Raw genomic sequence first — 22,350 nt, forward strand, 5'->3', positions numbered from 1 at the left:
GCAGGAAAGTGAAGATTAGTTAGGATGGAGATTTATAAACAAGATTAAGATCAGGCCTAATGGAGCAAAAGGGACTCTAGTAACTTTGCTGTTTGACAGGTCCCATCCAGTTTGCTCCCATATGTCATGTAGTGCTAATAAAGAATTTCCTGTTGGAAGAACACTCTCAGTAAGTGCTGCTTGAAACAAACCTAAACAGGATAAACTGATTTTGTTGTTCTTTGGGGGAAAGATGAAATCCTATAAATACATTTTAATTACACATGATCATTTTCATTTCTGTGTTCACATACGTGCAATGATTTGCCTTTTACCTGATGGAACACAAGACAAAATGCTAGAGTCAGAAGTGCAGGAAAATGGTTTTGCAACTGTGTTAAGTAGGTAATTCCTATGACAAGATGGGTRGTGCTGAAGCAGCTTCCATGGAAGCAAGGAGAGAGGACAGATGGAGTGAGAGGGAAATATTGATTCTTCTCTCTTTGACCATCCACCATGAAGACTGAAATTTTTCTTGCTCTTTCTCTGCTTCCACCTTCTATCCCCTCCTGGCTGTTTGCTACAGTTCCTTCATCGAGGTTAACTGCCTTCACAGTTTTGCTAGYGGGGCAGTTCATGAGAGTATTACCTTTCACCACAAAGAAGGACAGATGAAGGCAGTAACTCAGCTCCCCTCCTGCCAGTCCCCCTTGTCTTTACTGGGGGAGAGAAGCTGTGCAGGTAGCGGAGTCCTTCTGGCTTGTGAGCTTTGACATGTTTCACRGCCTGCTCAATCATAGCTGCCCTGGACAGGAAGGCTGTTTGATAAGAAGAGCTGGATCCCATCTGTGTGAAGACTTCCTGAGGAACCGAGACCACTGCCAGCCTACCTGCAAGCATAATACGTACAAATCACTGACGCGCTGGGCTCATTGATCTGTGCCATGCCTGGCATGATCAGGAAATGGAAGTGCTCTTTACCAGCTGTGAATCCYGAGCTCTGGATCACAAACAGATGGTGATGGAGAGTCAAGGCATGAGGAAGGAGAGGCATTTTTGGAAAGCATGACCATAGGCAGGAAAAGCAAGTGAGGTGCTGAATAAAGCAACAGAACTACTCATGGGGAGTTGCATGTTAAAGGTGCTTCACACACATGAGGTCATATAAATATGAGCGTATGTCCTGAGCTCAGTTCACTCCCCCCACACACACTCCACCGCTGACACCCTTGATGCTGGGGCACTCTCCGTGGTGATGGCTCCTTCCCAGGGGGTCACCTTGCTCACTGAGCCCATCCAGCTTTCAACATGAGTCCTTCAACGCAAACCAGACCCCTAGGATCAGATGATGGCAATCACTCCCATTGCACCCAAAACACTGTCTCTCAGGGAAAAGATATGTCTGGAATGCACTGTCATTGTATTACAGAGGGGGGCGATTTCACTGCAGGGGATACAGTAACCCCTCCCAAAGCTGTGCGCCGATCAACAGATCACGCCATAGGTTTCTGCTCAGATTGCTTTTGACATGGCTGCCTTTAGATGATTTTAATTAAAACCAGCTGGCCCTAACTATATGTAGCGATTTTTCTTTGGGTTTTGTTGCTTCTTTCTTTCTTCTGTGTAATCTATATAGCTGAAAAGAATTTCTAAAAGAGCAGGAACAAGCAACTGGTGATGATTATCAGCTAATGAGAACAAGAAATAGATGAAAGGGGATGGCAAACCTAACTGAATGGCAGAATATGCCAGGGAACTGGCCACAGGCGAAAGAGCTGTTGAGCTTTGTTTGTTGTAGGGTTGTGACTRGGAACTGAAGCAACTAATTGTCATGCCTGTGTGAAAGAGAGTGTGGGATTAGTTCTGATTCCTAGTGGGAATCCAAACATCCCGGTAGATGCAGAAAGACCATCTAGTCCCAAGTCAGGAACTATATTACATGTATGCTCTTCCTGACAAAAGTTCGTTTAAGCTCACCTCAAAGCTTTCCAGTGGTGGAAACCTCTCCATAACATGGATTCCAGCATGTGGCATTCATTCTGGCACAAACTTTCTCTTAATATTTAAGCAGAAMGCTTAACCGTTCTGCAATTTAAGCTCATGATTATCACAGACATTGAGAACATTCAGCATTCTCTGAAGTAGTGTGTTTTTTCATGTGTTTGAAGGATATCAAGTTCTTGCCTTCTCTTCYCCCCTCCGCCCTCTCATTCTTTAGCCCAGACAACCCCGCTTCACTCAGTCTCTCAGCTCATATTATCTAGATCTCTGTTTTGTGGCAGCGTCTGGGGGAAGTCCCCCTCCCAACCCCACACAAACAGCAAACCTTCTTCTGTGCCTGTCTCAGGCCATCTGTCTCTTTGTCTACAGGGTCTGATGGGTTGCAATGGGGGTGAGAAGGGTGGGCTGCATAGCACGTGTCCATTCCCACTTCACAAGACTAGGAGCTCACCCCTTACCAACCAGTACTCATCGGAGACAATTTACACTACTGGAAGCCCCTTCCCTTTCTCCCTCCCTTTATATCAACTTCTGAGCTAGCTTATTAACAAGTTAGATGGTCATATGGCTCCTATTATCCTGCGATCTGAGCAACACCCATCTCTACATCTAACACCTTGTGAGCGGTGGCTGGGGATCTGACGTTTTGTGAAATCATGAGTTTCACAGCTGATGAAGCAGAAGGGAAAATCTGGTAAACTATGTTTTATGGGAACAGGGAGAACAATACTGTCATCAGATTACACTTAGATTTTCCCTCTTGACAGTCCAGATGTGAGTGAGGGTGACGTGTTGTTTTGTTTCAGCCTGTGTAGCGCTCTTCTGAATATGACTATTCTCACTGAAGTTGTCATTCAACATGACACAACTGGGACAAAAATAAACTCTATGAGGCTTGGAAAACCCACCTGGAAGGTTCTCTGTCTGACTCATTTTTTTCTTCTTAAGCTCCCCCTTTTTGTGTAGTTTCCCTAAGGTATCTGAGTGGCTGTGTCTGGGGAAAGTTGCCCAGCAGACTGGCACTGAATGAACAAAGTTCATAAAACTGATTGCCACAAGTAGTTGTAGACTTTTTTCTCTCTCTACAGATTTTTCTACCAGGTGAGGATGGGAAAGGGGATTTTATCAGTATCCACTTCCGTGTAGTAATCTGCRTTCATTTCATCAGGATTATCATATAAGTTTAGGTAAATCGCAGAAAATAATTGTAGTCAGTGACATCTTTTGAAGATGCACTGAACAAGTTATTTTTGTTTAATATTCCCATTGGAAGGTAAACAAGACTTGTGACTACACCTACATTAYAAGAGATTGGGATCCTGTGGAACTGAGTCTTGTTCACCAGGCAGATCTTTCCCTGCCTAGTCAAAAATCTGCTGCGAGGGCAACAGCTAGGGACTGCACGACTACCCAGGTCATAGCTCAACACTAGAAAATCATTAACATCTCRAGCTTACAGGCAAATCTCTCTGTGTTACTTTGATTCTCCTTTTCCATGTTCTGGATCTCCTTTATCCTACCAGAAAGAATTTTATCCTACCAGAAAGACTTTATGTCTTCCTCTACCATGCTTTCGGTGCCAGGAATTTCAAGAATCTTGCCTCTATTCAGTGCTCCTGTCAGAAAATACGGAAGCAACATAAAACCCCCTGGTCATTCAAGAACAAAATTGACAGGCAGATTTGGAATATTTTTTAAATGACAATGTCATTGTTTTCATATTGACTGTTTACATAATGTGATTTTGTATGTGTGATATACACAGATTAATATATATGTGCATTCATAAACACAAACATCTCCTTGACAGCTTCATTGAAATGTATTATTTTTCACTTCCTGCTACATGCCTATATATTTACACACAAACATGCACATATTCATAGGCATGTGTGTCACAACACAAACACACAAATATATATATTTCCCCTTCAGATAAGCCAGTGTAGCAAGCCAGAGAGCAAGCAAACTTTGGTTTCAGAACCTCAGAACATTCTTACAGAACCACGTTTGGGTTTTTGGAAATACTTTAAAATGGTCAAGCGTGTCTCTGGTTTATTGACGTCAACAAGTATGAATTGGAGTCATTCTTTCCAGGAACCATCCTCTTCTATTACGTCCTTGTGGTGAGCTATAAAACCGAGGCTGTGACTGGTCTGGGCTACTGGAGATCACGTCTCTTGTCCGGTCAGCTGGAGTCCAGGGTTCGCTTGTGTGCTTGGTGCCAGGGTATGTAAGCCTTGATGTGCTTTCACACATCCTCTTGGGATCTTGACAGGGACACCCAGTGTGTCTTCAGCTGCTGTCAAATGCCGACCACTGGTGATAGGTTAGTATTTTTTAGGGCAGAGGGAATTGCCTTTCTGTGTCCTGGATGCAGGATTTCTTGGAGACAACACTCACCGGCTGTGACTCATTAGCTGCTTCTGAAGCAGATGGATACCCCCTGTGGGTATCACATCGCAGAGAGGCACATACCCCACTGTCTCCTCAGGGGCTGTGGGTTCAACTTCATGTTTCCTGTATCCTTGCCCATAAACATCCTTTGGCCTTCTTCYGTACAATATCATCTCTGGAGAAACTCTTGGAACTGAAACTGGACAGGATCAGGCTGTTTTATGTCTTTTTATTTGATTATATCACTATTTGCTACAGAGATCTGGGATCTTCTTTTTGAGGGTGGCACTGTTCATTTTAACTTTTGATTTCACCTGCTTCCTCCAAAACACTTAGAGCAGGTCTGTGTCTTGGTGGGAGGGATGGACCATTAAATTTATCCTACACAAACCAGCGCAATCCTGTAAGCTCCAGGCACCCTTGGCATCTCTTTAAACAAAAAGCTGGAGGAGTAAGAAAACCTAAGACTGGAACGTCAGTCCTTTGGTGTCCCACGTGTCTTCTAATAACCCAGTCGTAGGACCAACACAATTTACGCTCCACCTACATTCATTTTCCCACTACAAAGCAGAGTCATTTTGGTCTCCTAGGCCAGGACAGACAGGCAGACTTGGCAGATGCCTGGCAGGTCAACATACTAAAGCCACTTGGGACAAATGTATGAGGATTATATCAAAAGGGGAAAAGAGTCTCATAAACACATTCTCCGGGTGAAAGGGTATCCATCATTAGCCTTTGTCTGGGATCAGTGGAGCACAACGTCAGAGAAATAGTCTTCAGGGTAAAGTGACACTTCAGATGTCAGTGATATGTACTGCCCTCCCCAGTGAATAATGCATATTAAATAGAACAGATTGACTGATGGCAAAAAAGTTTTCCAGGTGTCCAAATCTGTCCCTCTCTTATTTCACATGTGATTCTGTGCATGTTAGCAATGGACCAGCTAAACAATGGTAGATCTCATACAGTCTTTAGTCATTAGCTATGTGTTCAAATCTTGTTCCAGCTTCTTTAGTCTGTATGTGGGAAATCTTGCCTGGCACAAGCAAAAAGCTGGGAGAAAGAGAGGGCAGAGTACAAGGAAAAAGGAAAAAAATAGGATAATTTTTGAAGTTGAAGGAAGATTCAATTAGATGTCGAGACCAAAAAGATGTGCATGGTGCACATCTTTTTTAAAATGTCTGTCTTCTAAAGAAATGTGCCTCGTGATCAACAAAGAAGTTAAAAAAATAATAGAATAACATGAGAACTGAAGCATATCAAGAAATGCAGCTAGAAATATATCTGGGGGCAAGTCCTGGATATGAATGCTGGCGGGGTTAGCATGGGATCATATTCCCTGTTCGCGGGTTGAACTGTATTTATATAGAGCAAACGACCAACCGGCAGATCCGAATCTCCAAGTGCCTTGCATATACTTCAACACTAACTTGGCTGCCTGAGCTCAGCTCTTTCCACACCTCCTTGGCTTCTTGAACCACACAGCACCTGCTGGAGGGTCCCCACATCTCCTTGAGCATGGAGCAAAGCTAGCCCATGAGTCCTTCCATTCCGGGACATTCTCAGCATTCTTTTGACAGTYGACACTATGTGACTATTGTTCCCAAGCTGTAGATCCAGATTGGGTTACAGTCCTTAACAGGGCGGGTTGAATTTCACAACCAGGCCAGAAATTCCACTGCATAAAAAAGGAAGCCGAGTATTTTGGGAAGTGGCATTAATGTTACACGTGTGACATCACAAGAAAAGACTCCATGTTCCCCTTCGATACCCCATCTACTTGTTAAAACAACAACAAAAAAAGAGCATGAGCACCAGATAAATTATTTTCTGTTAAAAGATTGCTGTGTAGGATTCCATGAGGTATGTTCCCATCATATATGCCCTGTGCTTTCTGTAGGAGCTCTATTCAACTTCCAGGATGTACAGTGAAGGGTGGAAACATCATAAGGAATGTATTTAGTTACTAATTATGTTTGACCCTGGTCATGCCACTTGTCTTTCCACTAAGAAGTAAATGTACAGGATAACATTCTCTCTTTCTTCCCCTGTCTCACGTACATATGTTCTGAATTTTTCTTTCTCTGTGTTTGTAACTATAAAGTTGGGATTGTGGTTTCTGTTAGGAACTCAAGACAGTCATGTGACTCAAATGACAATGATAAATGATAACAAGGTGTAAATTACTTTAATCATCACTGCAAAAGTTGCCTATATGGTTGGGGTGCAGAATTTTGAATTGCTCTGCTAATAAAAAAAATAGAGAAATGAATAGCAGGGCCAGATCATGAGTCTTTATTGTTCATTTGAAGTTGATAGTGCTCATCTCCAAGGAGGATTTGGCCTACAGGAAGCAGAAATGAGATAAGGCTGGTACATCTATTTTTGGTGCCTGCACAGAAAGTTCCAAGAGAGGCCTGGCTTGATGAAGGCTGTTTCTTGTTATGTGGGATTTCCGCCTTCATCTCCCGTCACATCAAGAGATAATATGAACTCAGAGCTTCCCAAAGCTATGCTTAATGCTATAGCTGTGTATGTCCTGGGAACATCCTCTTAAGAAAGCAGGGCTAGGACTTTGGGAACAACTGAAGTGGAGACAGTTCTCCAGAAAAAAAATCATGCTTATCTCTTGTGCATCTGCGTCACTCCTAGAGATCAGGAACAGGGCTGTGGGAGTCCAAGGCTCAGACTGTGACCCTTGCTAACTCAAAAGTTTTTGAAACTACAGCAATAGTGTGGTGCTTGCTACAACTTTACAGTCTGAAATACAATTTTATTTGTCTGGAACTTGTTTCCTGTAACTAGCCATCCTGATTAGTCTTCCAGGCTCCTTGTCTAGTCAATGGAGAGATGTAGATGTCTTTAAAGAGCAATTAAGATAGATTTCCAAGATTTCCATGAGAATGTGCTGAATTGCCCTTTTTCTGTTGAATCCTTTCTATTAGCTGCTGAAAGGGAACCTCGATGAATAATAATACAAAACACTGCATATATCGAGGGGAGGGAGGAAGGAGGGAAGAGTCACTTGTAGATCCAGTGTGGAAGCAAACTTGGCTTTCACATTAATTTGCTGCCTTTTGACCTTTTCTTGGAAAAAAGCAAGTGTCCGTTACAGGCCTGAAAGGATTTTTCTCAAGGTTGGGAGCAAGAGTCTTAATTGCCTGAGGTGAATAACATGGCCAGCGGTCAGACTCTGTAGGTGACCAGGAAGCTTCAGCTGCTGGCAGACTTCATATCAGACTTTGCTCTGGGTGCAAGCATGATTCAACCACTTCAGAACAAATATACGTATTTGATGATGGGCCTAGGTGAACAGGCTTCCCAAAATACTTATTGCATCCGCCTCTAGCATGTGATATACAGCAGAAGTCCTCTTTTTAGTTTAAGTGGTAATAGTTTATGCTAAAGATTTATTTGTTTGCATGTATATATGCAGAGAGGAGTGGGATGTTCAACCTCTTATTGATGACTCCTTCAGGGCAACTGTATGATTAATTATCTCCTGTGTTCAATACCAGGTCAGAGAAGTCTGCTGAAATGACTCATCTCAGACTTTGCTGCGAATCCAGATAAATTGGTGGTTCTCCTGCACCCATCACAGGGCCCTGTTGAGTTGTTTTCCTAGTATAGAGCTAGATCTTTGTGAATTCATTTCAGGTTGCTGGACGAGGGCAGCTGTTACTTTTATAGTTCCTGGGATTGTTTTTCAGTTAACGCCACTGAAAACAACACAGGGTGAGAAAGGAAGAAATCCACCTTTGCACTGCAGCTGTCTCTGGTAGTGGTTTAGCAGGAACTTGAAATGCTCAGCTTTGAAATTTACAGCAGCCACATTGCAGTACAAGTACAAGCAGGGACAGTCAAAGGCTGTAAAAATAGTTGCATTGCCATATGAGCTGCTGATCTCATCCAGTACCAAAAAAGAGAGAGCAAAGGAGCAGAAAGGAGAAGAGTAAAATGCCACAGCTCCATTGAAATGAGCCATGTGGAGCTAGTTTTCCTTCCAGTGGTCTTTGTACGGTTGAAAACACAAGGTAATGATGAAATGGGGTTGGGGGGGACTTCCCGATAAATTGTCTTGTCTCTACCTCTTCTGCCTTTATCACCAGCTCTAGGGTCTGCAAGGTCGCCCTGAAAAGAATTATTTAATTGCCTGCTAAGTAATCAGTGATCAAATTATGGGTAGAAGCCTGTTGTCAACCTGTCAGATCATTTTACTTTGTGCCTAAGAAGATCATGAGCTGACTTGCTCATAGCCCATAAGTATTCAAAGAAGGAGAGTTCTCAGAAAACTTAGAGGCTGTTTAGTCCAAGAGACAAAGGCATAAAAACCTGCTATGGGTGGAGCTGAGGGTTCCCTTTAGAAATAAAGGAATGCATTATTTTTATTCCTTTCCCAGAAGAAAATTGAAAATTGTAATCTCCTCCTGGGGATGAAATGGGCTGTACAGGTTTGGATACTGGAGTTTTCTCACTTTAGTCATCTAAAAGCTAGGCTTCCAGTTTGGACTAGTGTGACTTCCTTTGTTAATAGAAAAAGAGAGGCAACTCTAGAAGGATATTCATCCTACCTGTTGTAAACACCAAAATTTAGAAGGAATTGCACTCTGGGAGTTCTTCTTCTATTTGACAAAGAAAAAACCTAGCTGATTGCCCATCTAAAAGCCAGACAGTTTGTCTCTGCTAAAGTCAAATAATGGAACTGTCCCCTAATGCCTGTAATAGGAACTAGATGATTTTCTGAAAAAAAGAAAATATATCTAAAAGAATCAGGCTATCCTATAGCCTCTAAAATAACTGTTCATTAGGCCTTTTAATTGACCACTAAGACTTTTCTCATCATCAGATCAACAAACTACTGAAAGATTGTGTTGATTTTCACAGGCTTTTACAGGCTTTAGAGCAGGACGTTGAAAGTTTGCTAAATTTGTAATGCACAAAGCATTTCATTTGTGCTGCATGCCCTGTGGTACCTAAATAATGGCAGGGTACATTATTCACCAATTTCCCACCAAACCCCACATCTCTTCAGGAACAGGAGCACACTTCCACTGAATTTTGTGTCACCAGTGCTGCTTGGTACCTTCAGCGTTACATTTTCTGTATAAAAGTTACAGCCTATTTATTTTTTTTCAATGATGAACAGCAAACATGTGTTCTCCTGATCCCAATAGTCAAAAAGTAAATGATGGTTACTGCCAGACAATCTACTATTCTGGTCCGTATCCACAGCTGGTATAAATCAGCATAGTTGCCTTGAAGTCAGTGGAGCTCACTGATTTATAGCAGCTGAAGAGCTGGTCCAAAGACAGGCGTTTACTCTTCGCTCAAGCTGATGTTCCTATAGGGAGTGGTAGTAATATAGGTCAGGCAAATCATCCTAAAAAAGTGGGAGCAGAAGCAGTAATCTCAGAGCAAATTCTCATATTTACCTTCAATTCTTTCTTCCTCCACCTTCACTCGTAGCAGCTTCCCTTCAGATAAACGTCTGCTCAGGTTGCCCTCCTCATCCCTCCATCTCTACAACTGCTGCTCTTGCAGACACAACTCATTGTGCTCTTTCTTCTCGTATCTKGTATTGTTTTAGCCCTTCAGGTCTTAAGATGTGGATGGGAAAACTGACCGTGTCTACAGTTGACCAGCTCTACAATTGACCAAAAATATGGAGAGAAATGGAGATTTCTTTGAAGTTCCCAGTCTGGGATATTTTTGTTGTTTTTCATTAGCTATTTTTGAGATGCTGTTGCCATTTGAAATATCTGACTTTCTGTTTGCAACTTTGTTATAAAAGTACAGAGGTTGACTAGCCATATGGGCAGATGTGGTTTAGAACTTTCTTCCCTCGTCCAACATCTGACAAGAAATCTGCTGTATTGGGGATTGAAGAAGTAAAAAAATAAAACATCTTCTGGTTGCAAATCTTCTAAAAACGCTATTCCTCTGCTCTCTGGGGAAGATACTCAAGCTGTGGCCATCTTACAATTTTAAGGACAGCATTCCTTATTGGGAAAAGTTGCACAACAACTTTTGGTTGAGGAGAGAACATCTTTGACGTGCTCTCAACCTCTCAGTTAAAGATGTCTGGAGGATTTCCATCAATGGTTGTTTTTCAAGAGATAATTGAAGTTTAAACTCAAAGATTTATCTTATTTTTATTTTTATCAGAAAAAAAACTGCTACTTTTGGGGGAGGAGGGGAATACAGTTTTGTTGAGAAGCCAAGTATCTGAAAGCTGATATGTTTCAGCCCCAAATAGTTCCGTTCAAACATATCACAATGTTATTTCATTCAAGCTGTTCACTTTTCTTAGGTTCTCATTTTTCTCGGAAAGCTGGGGTTCACCTCCCACTGTACAATCTCCTCTCCTTGCTCTGAAGGGAACTGTAGCAAATTGTAGTAAATGTAGTAAAACTGGGGAGACAGACCTACCAAGGGGAAGGGAATCATAAGGCACCATGGCAGTATTCCCAAACTAAAATGATTCAGATTTTGGCTGGAATATTTCATTTTTACTCATATTTTATTTTTCAAGCTCTTAAGTCCAAATTTTCTGTGGGAAATTGCTTGATGAGCTCTGCTCTCTTTGAAGATTATCCCAACCCATCTCTCAGAAGATACTTATCATACCCCAATGATCAAGAGAATTTTAGAAAATTCACAGCTAACCCAGCCTCTCATATAAGACTCTAGGGCAACGCTGGAACAGCTTTTTGGCACTGAGATCTGCCACTAACATCTGTCATGAGCATGACTGAAAAATTGAAGAACACATTTTTTTTCCCCTTCAAAACCTATTAATAGGAAGACAGATTTTTGGTCAGGATTTTTTTGCAGCTGCTGGGACTCTAGGGATCCTCATGGAAGAGATGAATGGGGGATTTAAGGCAAGATTAGCTGCACTGATTTGGATGTTTACAGTAGTATCAACAGGGCACTGGAGTATATTTAATCCATGGAACTGATCCAAGACGTCCTCCTGACAGTGGTTTGCCAGCCCCAGGTACCTCTCCGCTTTGCCTTAACATTGCATAGTTAAACAAACATATATGCATACATATGTGCAGAAATCACGTAGATGGGTCTATTGTCTCCCACCTACACTTCATCGTGCTGAAAAAGTAAAGAGAAGAAATACCTACAGGTCTGAGAAAGTGCTGACCTGCAAGGGTATTCTGGCCATTGATATGTCTGTATAAGTAAGCCAAATCAGGTCAGGGCACGGGTCGCAGCAATGACTCATCTGTCCTGTGAGCATGGTCCCTTATGTGGTTTTGGCCTGTGCTAATGAGCGTTTTCCCAGACAATGCCCAGGTATGGATCAAGAGACAGCACAGACCAGCGACTGTTCCCAGTAGTCATTTGGGATGCAACCATCCCATTACAGCAGAATAAAATTTAACCATAATGGCATGAGATTTGCCCTCGGGAGCAAAGACCAAGCTCTGGCCCATTTTATTTGTGTTTACTGATGTTTAATTATTGAGTCCTGATCAGGTCCTGCTAACCACCGTTATCTTTATACAAACCACTCAGTAAGTGGTGCAGAACAGTTGTCAGAGCACTCATGCAACAGGGAGAGATGCAGTAACTGGAAGTGATTCATATTCACGTTTCCTACCTCACTGGAGAATCTCCTACCGTTCTCCTAACCAGTGGTCTACCAGAGGGTTAATTATGTCCAGACAGGGTCACTGTACAGCCAGAAATTAATAGAAGTAAGCAAGAGAATACCAATATAGTGTAGGAATTAAAGTTCTCATCCAGGAAGGTCCAGACCAGCGTTATCATCCCTGCTGAAAACAAACTATGCTGTTCACATGAAGTATTTCGTTTATCCAGATGTTTCAGGAAAAATAGAAATAATGCAGGAAGCTGGAAATGGATCTCTGATCCTTCCCAAATTCAAGCCCTAGCCACTGGGCTGTAGTTAGTCTCCTGCATGTCTGTTCCTCTTCTAGCTCCATGGCACTTGCCCTCCTGGCTTACTGGTGGCTCGGATGGATGGTGCAAGCATGAAATAGGTGTTGACATGTTGTGTAGAAACCTGAGTTGGACACTCACACTCCAGAGGAAGGCAAATGTTAGATATTTTCATTGGGCTCAGCATTCTCTGCTGTTGAAAGAGGAAAATAGTCAGATGTCAGCAGTGAGATTCAGGGTCCTCCGAGTCCTCTGTCTCACCCTTTAGTTTATCAGAAAGCTTTGGGCRGCCCAGAAGAGAAATTACCAACTTGTACAAATATGCTGCAGCACGGATTGATTAGAAGGCCAAAGAATTAAATGAAAAAATATTAACTGGACCAGTCCCCAAATTGAACAAAAAATTACCCTTTTCTATACTCTTTATTCCAGTCAGATCTTGGCCTTTACTCCTACATGTCTTCTGTGTTATAACTTGTAGTACACTCATTAGAGCCTGTCAGAAAATGAATATTCTGTTTTATAACGAAGTGTGATTTCAAATTTTGGCTTCATTTTTGAATGAGAACAAAGCCCTCAAWTACTTACTTTCCCCCTGAAAGAAGCTTTGGAAGGAATGGTGTATTTTGATATTGACAAAAACATACGGATTGGAACATTTTATAATTTTACATTATAATATTTGATACAGCTACACACAAATAGCTTTGTATAAAACCCAAGAATATTTAATGGGAGTTCTTGGTGTTGTCAGAAGCCTCCTCTCCAAACATATTTTTTTTTAGCAAAACATACAATTTACAGAAAGCAGCAGGATGCTACGAATTGTTTTGATTTTGACAGAATTGCAAAGAATGTATTTTTCTGAAGTGTATCCAGCCAGGTGTTTTGTGAATATACTTTATCATGAATATATACAGCACACAGATAATCTTTATATGACAGTTTGACTACTGACTTTTATGAGCTTTGGCTGAGAATCAAAATCAGACTGAGGTGGGCTTTCAGCCACCTTTCTGCATCTTCTRTCTTTACTATTATTTCTCTGATGTCTTTTTATTAGTGGACAGCTGAGGAAAGAACTTGCGACTGATTTGTGGAATGCGGAAGATAAAATGAAATACGACCTTCCTTGTTATCATAATCTTGTCTTATCTTGCAAAGGTGGATGTGACAAGATCCCAAGCTGCTGTTGAACTGCTGCTGGCATCTTAATTGCCTGATATTTTCCAGTGCTGTTTTCAGTTCAGGAATAAGATCTCATGGCTTTTTCACATGCTATGTGAAACATACTGGTGAGCTTAAGCTAGTGCCCACTCAAATGCTGTCCTTGTGGTCACAGCTACCCTTGGAGTGCATGCTAATTTGCGCTGCAGTTTTGCTCTCTTGAATGAACAGAATCCAAAATTTCCTGGGTCTGTGCTCGACCCTGCTAGGTCAATTAAGAAATTTTTAGTGGGGGAACTTGGTGAAATTACTCATTGGCATTTCTTTGCATCYGTAGAAAGCTCCTACTATCTTCCAGCCATGACTCACTTCAATGCAGAAATAAATAAAACAAAACATTTTACCAGGCATAAAAACAATGCAAGGCTTTGGTTATTTCTTAGCAGAAATATTCACAGCTTGTAGGGATCACTTAGTCTTATTAGCACAGTACATTGGACACTTTCCACACTTATTTCTTGTTTGCCCCGTGAAGAACATGTGCAACCCTGTGCAAATGAGAAGTAGAAACCTGCAGATACACTGCTACTCTGTGGTGTTGCAATAGTAAGGAAAAATGGAATTTAGCCCAGGTAGCATTCATCTTACTTAATTTTAGGTGTCTGCAAAGTAAATGTTTCCTGTTCATATGAGCTGGGGGCCTGTGCTCCCATTGAAGTCAATGCAGATCTACTCCATACATTCAATGGGTGGTGCCCCTCCTTTTTCAACTGCAGATGCCTATGGTTTCACTCAGTTACTTAAGTGTAAGTATCTGGTGTCATCTGAGATGTCTCTGCCTAGCCTACATTTGCCTCTCCGGAAGGGTATGGGGGTCCTAAATTATAGTTTAATCATTCATAGGGATGGGACTAATTTGCCTACATAAACGTTTCTAGATGCATTTCTGATATCATACAGTGTCTAATACATCTATATGGGACTGGCAGATACCGCACAGACCTTATTGGAGACTGACACCCTTCAGGAATGGCAGCTGGAGGCCAGATGGGAACATCTAGTGTATCTTTGTTGCATGTCCAAYGCAAACAAATCCCACCCTGTAGTCCAGAAACCAAACGTAGGTTTCTGTCTTAGAGATACAGCTCTGGCTGCACCAGGGAGGTCAATGCATCGATAGGCTGCTCTCAGAAAGTTCTGCCCCCAGATGACCGTGTAAACCCATGTGGATTGGGACCCATGGGCTCCATTGGAGCAGGGCTGTGGCTACAGTCAACAGCAGTGAGGATGCAGTTCTCGACTGTCCCTGAAACACTGAAATATCTTCTCAGAGTGAACCTACAGCTTTAGATGGCTCTGCTTTACAGATGGCTTTTGTCCTCTCCCCTTTCCCACTCCACCAAGCTGCCTCMTTTTCCATTAGGCTTTTAGTGTCCACCTTAGCTGGTGGGACACTGCGGACACTGGAGACATGATTAGAGTCAGTGCTCTGCTGTTAGATGAGAGAGCCGAGCTGAACTTTGCTCCAAGCTGGTTGAGGTGCCCTTTCCTGCCCTGGAGGGTGTCTGTGAGGGGCAGAGTGGCAGAGGGAAGGAGCCTTGTTTGAACTTGTTGGTCTGGGTTTGCCTCTTTCATGTCTCATCTTGCCTTTCGTGCACTGAAGAGAAAGCAACTGCAGGCAAAAGGGAGTGATGAAGGGCAGTAGGGACAGGGTCCTCCAGCAGGACCAAACAGAGCAGAAAGGAATGGGAAAGGCCAGTAGTTTTGGTATTTAGTCTTGACAAGAAGAACTGCCTTGCAGTGTGCTTCTCCCCAGGTGAAGAAGGTATGAAGGCTGTAATGGTTAAACTGAAAGTTAAGGTAAAAGACCACCAAGAAGATATGGCAGAATTACAACCGGAAAGCTCAGAGTGAACCCTGCTTTTTTGGYTTAGAGCATCCCTGATATATTTATGTAGAGACAGTTTGGTCAGCAGAAGCTCAGGGTTGCTGTTACAGTCAGTGTGCCCTAAGGGTCCTCTTTGATTAGGAGTGAAATTACTTTTTTTTCCCCCATTGTCCATAAAACCCAAAGAAAAAGGGAAATTACCATTACCCTGGTAATTATCATGTTATTGTAGTCATGYATTTATTTCTAATAGCCTGGCATTGCCTGAAATCTGCAACCAGAAGCAGGCTCTGATTCAAGTAGGACCTGACACCGCACTCTACGATGTACAAACGCAAAGCCAGTGTCCATCCCGTCTCTCCGGGATTCCCAAACTGCTTGTACTTACTAAAGCTGYGGTAGAGACAGCAACTAGCCGAAGACTTTAAGCGGATGGCCAGCTTTCTGTGCAGTATTCATGTTCCACTTTAAAGCTGCGTGTGCCAGTAATGGACGTACCGCAATTTGGGAACAGCTGGGCGGGATAAAGCACAAGCAGTCATGCAGCAGACCTGTTCAGATAACAGAGAGCTGCAGATGGGCAGACACTTAGGGGGGTCAAGCCAACAGCGCTTTCAGACAAAGCAGGTTTCAAAGGGGTTTGAATGGTAGCTTACCAGGATGACGTATTAACTCTGTAAAAGAAGGAGAGTTTTGTGGTTTAACTGATATTTATTTGAAACGTCAGCRCAGATCCTCTTGTCATATACATTTCAATTTGAAGATTGGTTGTCTTGTTACAAGGGACAACACTTTCTGGGGGAAAAAAATCCTAGGCGATGTGGAAACAACCATGAAATGAATTTGCAGAAAGTGAGCTCTTGATTTAGAAAAATGACATAAGCAAACAAAAATCTGAAAATTATTAACTCCATTTTGCTTTGAGAKGCTTAGATAAATCAAAATAAAGCTGAGATTATAAAAGCCTCAAATGGATATCTTTATCTTAGCTGTTTTACTTGGAATCTGGCATTCAAGTCCCTGAAATGGTCTGGAAAATCTCAGCCATAAGGATCTAATCACAGACACCCAGGATTATCCCTGATTTTGYGTGTGCGTATGTGTGAGTATGCCCATATGTGTGTATCCCTGCTCTGTGTTAGATGCAGGCTGCTAAAGCAATAGTGATTCTTTGCACTTTCCTAGGAAAAGACCAGTGAGTGATCCGGGGCATGAATTCCCCTCCGTACCAGTTGATATGATGATGGTTGGCTTCCCATATTGCACCGTCCTCACCTTTAAATGTAAACCCATGCTTGTCTTTTAGTGAACCCCGTCACAGCAAAGGCCATGAGTGAAGATACTCGGCAACTTGTGAACTGGGAAGGTAAGTGGCAGCGTGGCCCTTGGAAGCATAAAATCCACCGATGGGACCAGGAGTGTAACCCAACCTCCCCCTTGTTCATGTACGCACATGCACACACACACACTAAAAATGTTTGACCCAGCGCCAGCCTCAGCCCTAAAATCCCCAAACTCTTTTTCCATTTAAGTGCTAATTCATAACAATGCCCTATCTGGCTGCTCTAAAATAGACGGGTAAATGTCTTGTCCTTTTATAGCAGTGGCCCTATTGTAAGCCATGGCATGTGACAGGTCTGGGAGTGACACAATGTGTGACTTTAAGGGACTGGACAGGGATAAAGACCCGCGCTGGTGATTTATCTTGCAGCAGCCACCTCTTGTCTGTCTGTCTGTCTGTCTGCTTCTCTCCCTTTCTAAAACAGCCCACCAACATGCCCCCAAAGAAGCCTGAACCTAAGAAGGCCGAACCTAAGAAAGAAGAACCCAAACCAGCACCAAAACCACCAGAACCAGAGCCCCGAAAAGAAGTTGAATTTAACCCAGCTTCTATCAAAGTACGTATGTCTTAATCTGGTGCAGGAGGGAGCAGCCAGGGCTGGCGGGGCTTGGGTTGGTGGTGGTTCTGGCTGTGGTGCATTGAATGCTGAGATGACTCTGTTTGAAAATAGCACTTGTTTTTTGGCAGAGCGAGGAGCAAAGGGTATTGCCCAGCTTGTCCCTTCTCATCCTCAAAGTGACAAATTCCATTTCCTGCAAGCTTCACTGACCTCAGCAGGAAACTTAAAGGTGCTGTGCAGAGAATATTGCAGGTTTTTTATATTATATCAGGAAGCCTKGACTGTACTTTCAGCTGGCTGATGACTAGCCAACGGCCAAGGCCACGTGGTGGGCTAGCAGTGGGCTCAGAGCRTATTTTGGATCATTTGTGCTTGCCTGCAATGCACTGGGTAGAGCTCACTTCAATATCGCAGGGTTTGTTCTGCAAAGGAACGAGCCTGGGACTTCCTTAACACGAGCCGGTGAGACCGCATGTGGTTTTCCAGAAAAGCCCAATGGACTGTCAAAGCGACTGTGTGTGAGTGTGTTTTGGAAAGCAGAGAGAAACTCRGGCAAAAATCTAGGCTTTCTGAATGMTCTCTTGCTTTCRGGRTCTCTTCCAAAGATTYCCCCAAGAGACATGAGCCCTCTCCYGCTCCTTCTTCCTCAGAACAGTCTCTGCTGGAAAGAGCYRCTGTTGGCCTCAGCAGGGTTTGCTGAAGTCTTGCTCATAAGCATAGGGGCAGCAATACGTTTGCAAAGGCACTTCTGAAATAGGTTTTGAGTGAATTTGGGCCACTACTCTTGGCCATAGAAATCAGAGACCTTGAGTTGCCTGACTGACATCTTTTGCCCTTAGAACAAACCACCTGACTGACAGTGAACTGCCAACATTTAGGAAATGGTCACAGTTTTGAAGTTGTGAAGTMGGTAATTCCAGTGAAATGATATTGGAAATCTGTTTCTCCTTCAAAAGTTTTTACCCATGGGAGTTGACTCCTCAGCAGATGTTCCAGGGTGACCTTTTTATATCAGAAGAGGTTTCCCTCAAAGAATGAGGAGGAGAAAGAGGTAGTATATTCCCACAAAAATGACCATGAAATGGACTGTCAGGTGCTGACTTCTTGGTTTATAAAAATGACATAAGCAAATAAAGATCTAAAAATGACTAGTTCCACTTTGCTCTTTCTGCACCATACACATTCACAGGGAAGGTCAGAAACCCCTGCATACATCTTTAGGAATGACTTTCCAATATTGTTTKCACAGTAAATATTCGTGACACATAGACACTGCAAGGCATTATAAGATTTCTTTGCAAAGGGTTTTCCTTTAAGATGGGGAAAAGAGAGGGAGCTCTGCAGCATCTCACAGGCTTTTCTCACATGGAGATTTGGGCCAGGTGATTACCTGGTGCAAGTAAATATAATTATCTTAATCAGTTTACACCAGCTGAAGTCTATCTCATTGCCTACAAGAAAATGGGTGACTATGGGGTGAGTCCTGATCTGTGTTTATGAGGAGCCTGAGAAGATAAGAGAAGCATAGATAAAGCCAAAGAGATGGAGTAGGAAAAGCAACAGAGCTCCCTGGCCATTGATGAGACCAGCTCTTCAGTGCTTATGAAGAGTGTCTCTGTGAGCCTCTCCTGTTAGCTTGAAAAATAAAGCTCCTCCTTCACGCAGATAGAGGAGCTACTTGAGAAAGTGAGTAAGTTATTCTGTCTCTTCAGTATGCCCTCTGAGCACCACACAAGTGGCCTTGCAGGTGACTAGTAAATCACAAGGGTTACTGAAACYGTCTGCTCCTTCTGCATGGGATTCATTCTTGTAGCTGGGATTTTCTAACAMAGGAAGCACACAGCAGGGCTTTTTTATGGCTTGAACCATGAAAAACTTTCAAACTTTTTGCTTTGAATACTGATGCAAAAGAGCAATTATCTATTATTATATCAAGAAATAGAATTCGGTGTACAAGGAATTAAATTTTGGCGTAGYGTTTAGACTATTCACGCCAATGTTCGTGCCGTGCTCTGAGAAAGGCTTACTCTGTGACCTTGGGCAAGTGGTAGGTGGTGGGATTCAGCTCGCTGTTAATGTCTCTGTACTTAAAATTCCTGCACTGTAAGAGGAGGAGAGGGCAATTGCAATAACCTCTCTTAGAGGACACAAATACATTCATCTGGGATACTGTGCTGTTGTGGTATGAAGGGTAGCTAAGTGCAGTAGCAAGATGAGTTGTAATGAGGAAAGAAARAAAACCACCCTAGGACTACTCAAAAAATAGACATGCATACTGGCAAACACTGCAATTTCAAAACCATCAAATACATTTTTGTTCAAATAAGATTTGAAATCAATTCACTTCTGCATTTTTTTTAAACTATTCATTCTGCACACTTCTCCATCCAAGTTATTACTTTTCCTTCCAGTGGAATTTAAAATTATGGACTCTCCTAATGCTTTAAAAGCACTTAAAACTATGTATTGAGTTTCTAAAAAAGTAAATCCAGTACTCCCATGGTAACATCTCTTGGTGTTTGTGGAGAACATTCCGTCATCTGATATATACAAAACTGGACAGGGAAAGCACTAGTAGATGTATGGTTTGGGTCTGGGGTGGTTTGCTTCCCAAAACTCATAGCAAGGGGAGGTGGTATTCTCTAGAGATGTTTCCCTGGGAGTTTTTCAATTAAATGTTTTTCATCAAAAGTGCTTTTGTCAAAATTGAAGCTATTTGCGCACAAGGGCTGGGTCTGGCAAATATCTCTTCCTGTTTCATAAACCTAGCTCTGGTGGAGCTCAGGCCATCTGGTGTAGATCAGAATACCTCCCCAGATCATTGTACAACATTTGAAAAAAATGCTTTAATGAGTTTTGAAATTCTCCAAACATCCCATTTCAGCATTCCAGGATGAAACTGGTTTTTGTTTTCATGCAAAAGATAATATACTGTTGAAAACTGGGAAGAAAACAAACTTATATCAAAACAAAATATTAAAAATTATTGAAATGCAATGTTCTGATGGGAATGCCTCAAATTATCAATATTTATTCTCAGATTTTATTATGCAATTTTGTATTTGGAGTTTTAAAACTTTTGCAATCCAATTTTAGTAAAAAACAAACAAAAAAAACCCTCAAAATGAAAACATTTATGTGAAAGGGAAAATTACTTCTCGTTTTGTTTTCCCTGACTGCTATATTCTGCTTGCACAGTAATGGTCCAAAATTGTATCAGATTTTTCACATTGTTGTCTTCTGGCTGCTTCATGGTCAAGGTCAGGGTCTATGTTTGGTTCTCAGCTATGGTGGCCTAAATGTGGGTTATACCCCCTTAAGTAATGGAGCTATTCTAAAGTTTAAAGTTGCCTTCTAAAGTTTTAAYGATACATATACATACATATCCCAGCAGGATTTGGCCCAATACTTAGAAATTTGCAAGAGAGATTGGATGGGATTCAGTATTGTTTGAAACTCACAGAAAAGGTGGTGTTTTTATTTCCATAATTGTATGGTTCAGCCTATGAGGAAGTTTTTTTTTTTTTTTTTTTTAAAGTTTCACTAGAACTTTCCTTGAACCTCTTCCCTTTAGGGAAGAGATGGTCCTAAAGACATTCTGGAGCAAGGAGGTTGTCTTTTTCATTTATCCAGCCTTTATTCCCATTTGACTATTGTCTTCTAATAGGGGAAATATTTTGCCAGAAATAGACTTTGCTCTTGTGAAAAATAGTAAGGTTAATGSTAAACAGGAATAATCTTTTAATCTGGTGGACACAGAAAATGGGATCAGCTCACCTATCCTTTGGAAAGCTGGTTGCTGCCCCTAAACAGATCATATATAATCAGCAGAAAAAAACTTTCTTGAGGGTTATTCAATGCAGCAGTGCTGGACGCCTATACTGGGATGGATCGAATCACCCTTGGGAGATGCCGATCTGTTGATTAAAGTGGGAAAGGAGACAACTATTTGAGCACCAACATTTCAGCAGCTAAAGTTAGCTGAGATGATGYGTCCCCAAAGTCCATTGAGCCCTGGGTATAAAAAGGCAGATGGAGACAGTTGGCATATGTGAGGACTTGGAAGGAACACCACTTACCATATGCAGTTATGCTTAATAACTACATTTTCCTGGGTTGTCATTTGAGATGCTTGTTGTAGCAGTATGCAGTCATATAGGTGCCTGGGGGGGGAAAAAAAATAAAGCAGGCGTAGTTTATTTTTTGGAGTACTGTGATCTTGGAGCCTTGTGAAACCTGTTCTCCTCAGAAAGCCCTGCRGGCTTCTGAACATCTGCAGGGATGCAAAAAATAAAAGCTCCTTCCCTTTTTCCGCAAGAAAAGACGCGAGAGCGGCTGGGGTGGGAGCAGCCACGAGGGAAATGTACAGGCACCAATACCGATGAGGTCCTGTCTGGCTTGCGTCTTCAGCCCTGGAGCATGGAGAGTGCCGTGGTGCGATGGTGGTGCTGCAGCAGGGTAGCTGGGATGCAGGAGTGCACCTCTGTGCAAGTGTGAAGCGGGACAGCGTGCGAAGATTTTTGGCTAGACGCTGGGGGAAGAAAAGCAAATATCCCTTGGGGGAGAGCGGGAACTGATTGATTTTCACAGAGATCGATCCCAAAGCCTCTCCCTAAGAAGATGACTATATTTAAGGATATCCAACGCCCAGCTAGTAGGGATTGTTGGAGTGGTTTTAGGTGCCTATGTGAAGAATTCATTTTGGGATGAAGTGACTGAGATGACTGTATTTCAGAAGTAGTTGGGAGGGCCTGAACATGGAGAAAGCTGTAGGAGTTAACAGTGGGTATATGGTTGAGAAGGTCCTAGAGTGGTGAGTGACAGAGCAGGTGTTATTTTGTGGGTAAAAAAGGATTTTCTTTGAGAGGTGAATGTGTTGTATAAGTGCACATGGGAATGAAAAGAAATGGGCTGTCATTAAGAAATTCAGTTTATGGAAATAATGAATGTCTGAATGCGAGCTACTCTATGGGACAATTTTGCATCTCTGTGTGTGGAGAGGTACGTGAGCGGGACRGGTGTTGTATTTGAGGAGTTTGTGTATGGGAGAGTTGGTGTGCGTTCCCTGATCTCTAGAAGTTTTGTAGGTGCATGAGA

At 42.3% G+C, this 22,350-nt stretch overlaps 1 protein-coding gene across 1 annotated transcript in view; it reads left to right on the top strand.

Annotated features, from left to right (window-relative positions):
* Positions 1 to 17,033: 17,033 nt before the first annotated feature.
* MYL3 (myosin light chain 3) overlaps positions 17,034 to 22,350 on the top strand; it is a 37,647-nt gene continuing 32,330 nt past the window's right edge. The window contains exon 1 of the mRNA XM_026089783.1: positions 17,034 to 17,250. Within this exon, the coding sequence (XP_025945568.1) occupies positions 17,128 to 17,250 (123 nt within the window). The 5' untranslated portion in view covers positions 17,034 to 17,127. The remainder of the gene's footprint in view (positions 17,251 to 22,350) is intronic.

The sequence above is a fragment of the Apteryx rowi genome, unplaced genomic scaffold, assembly GCF_003343035.1.
Source record: "Apteryx rowi isolate R43461 unplaced genomic scaffold, aptRow1 scaffold_83, whole genome shotgun sequence".
Lineage (NCBI taxonomy): Eukaryota > Metazoa > Chordata > Aves > Apterygiformes > Apterygidae > Apteryx > Apteryx rowi.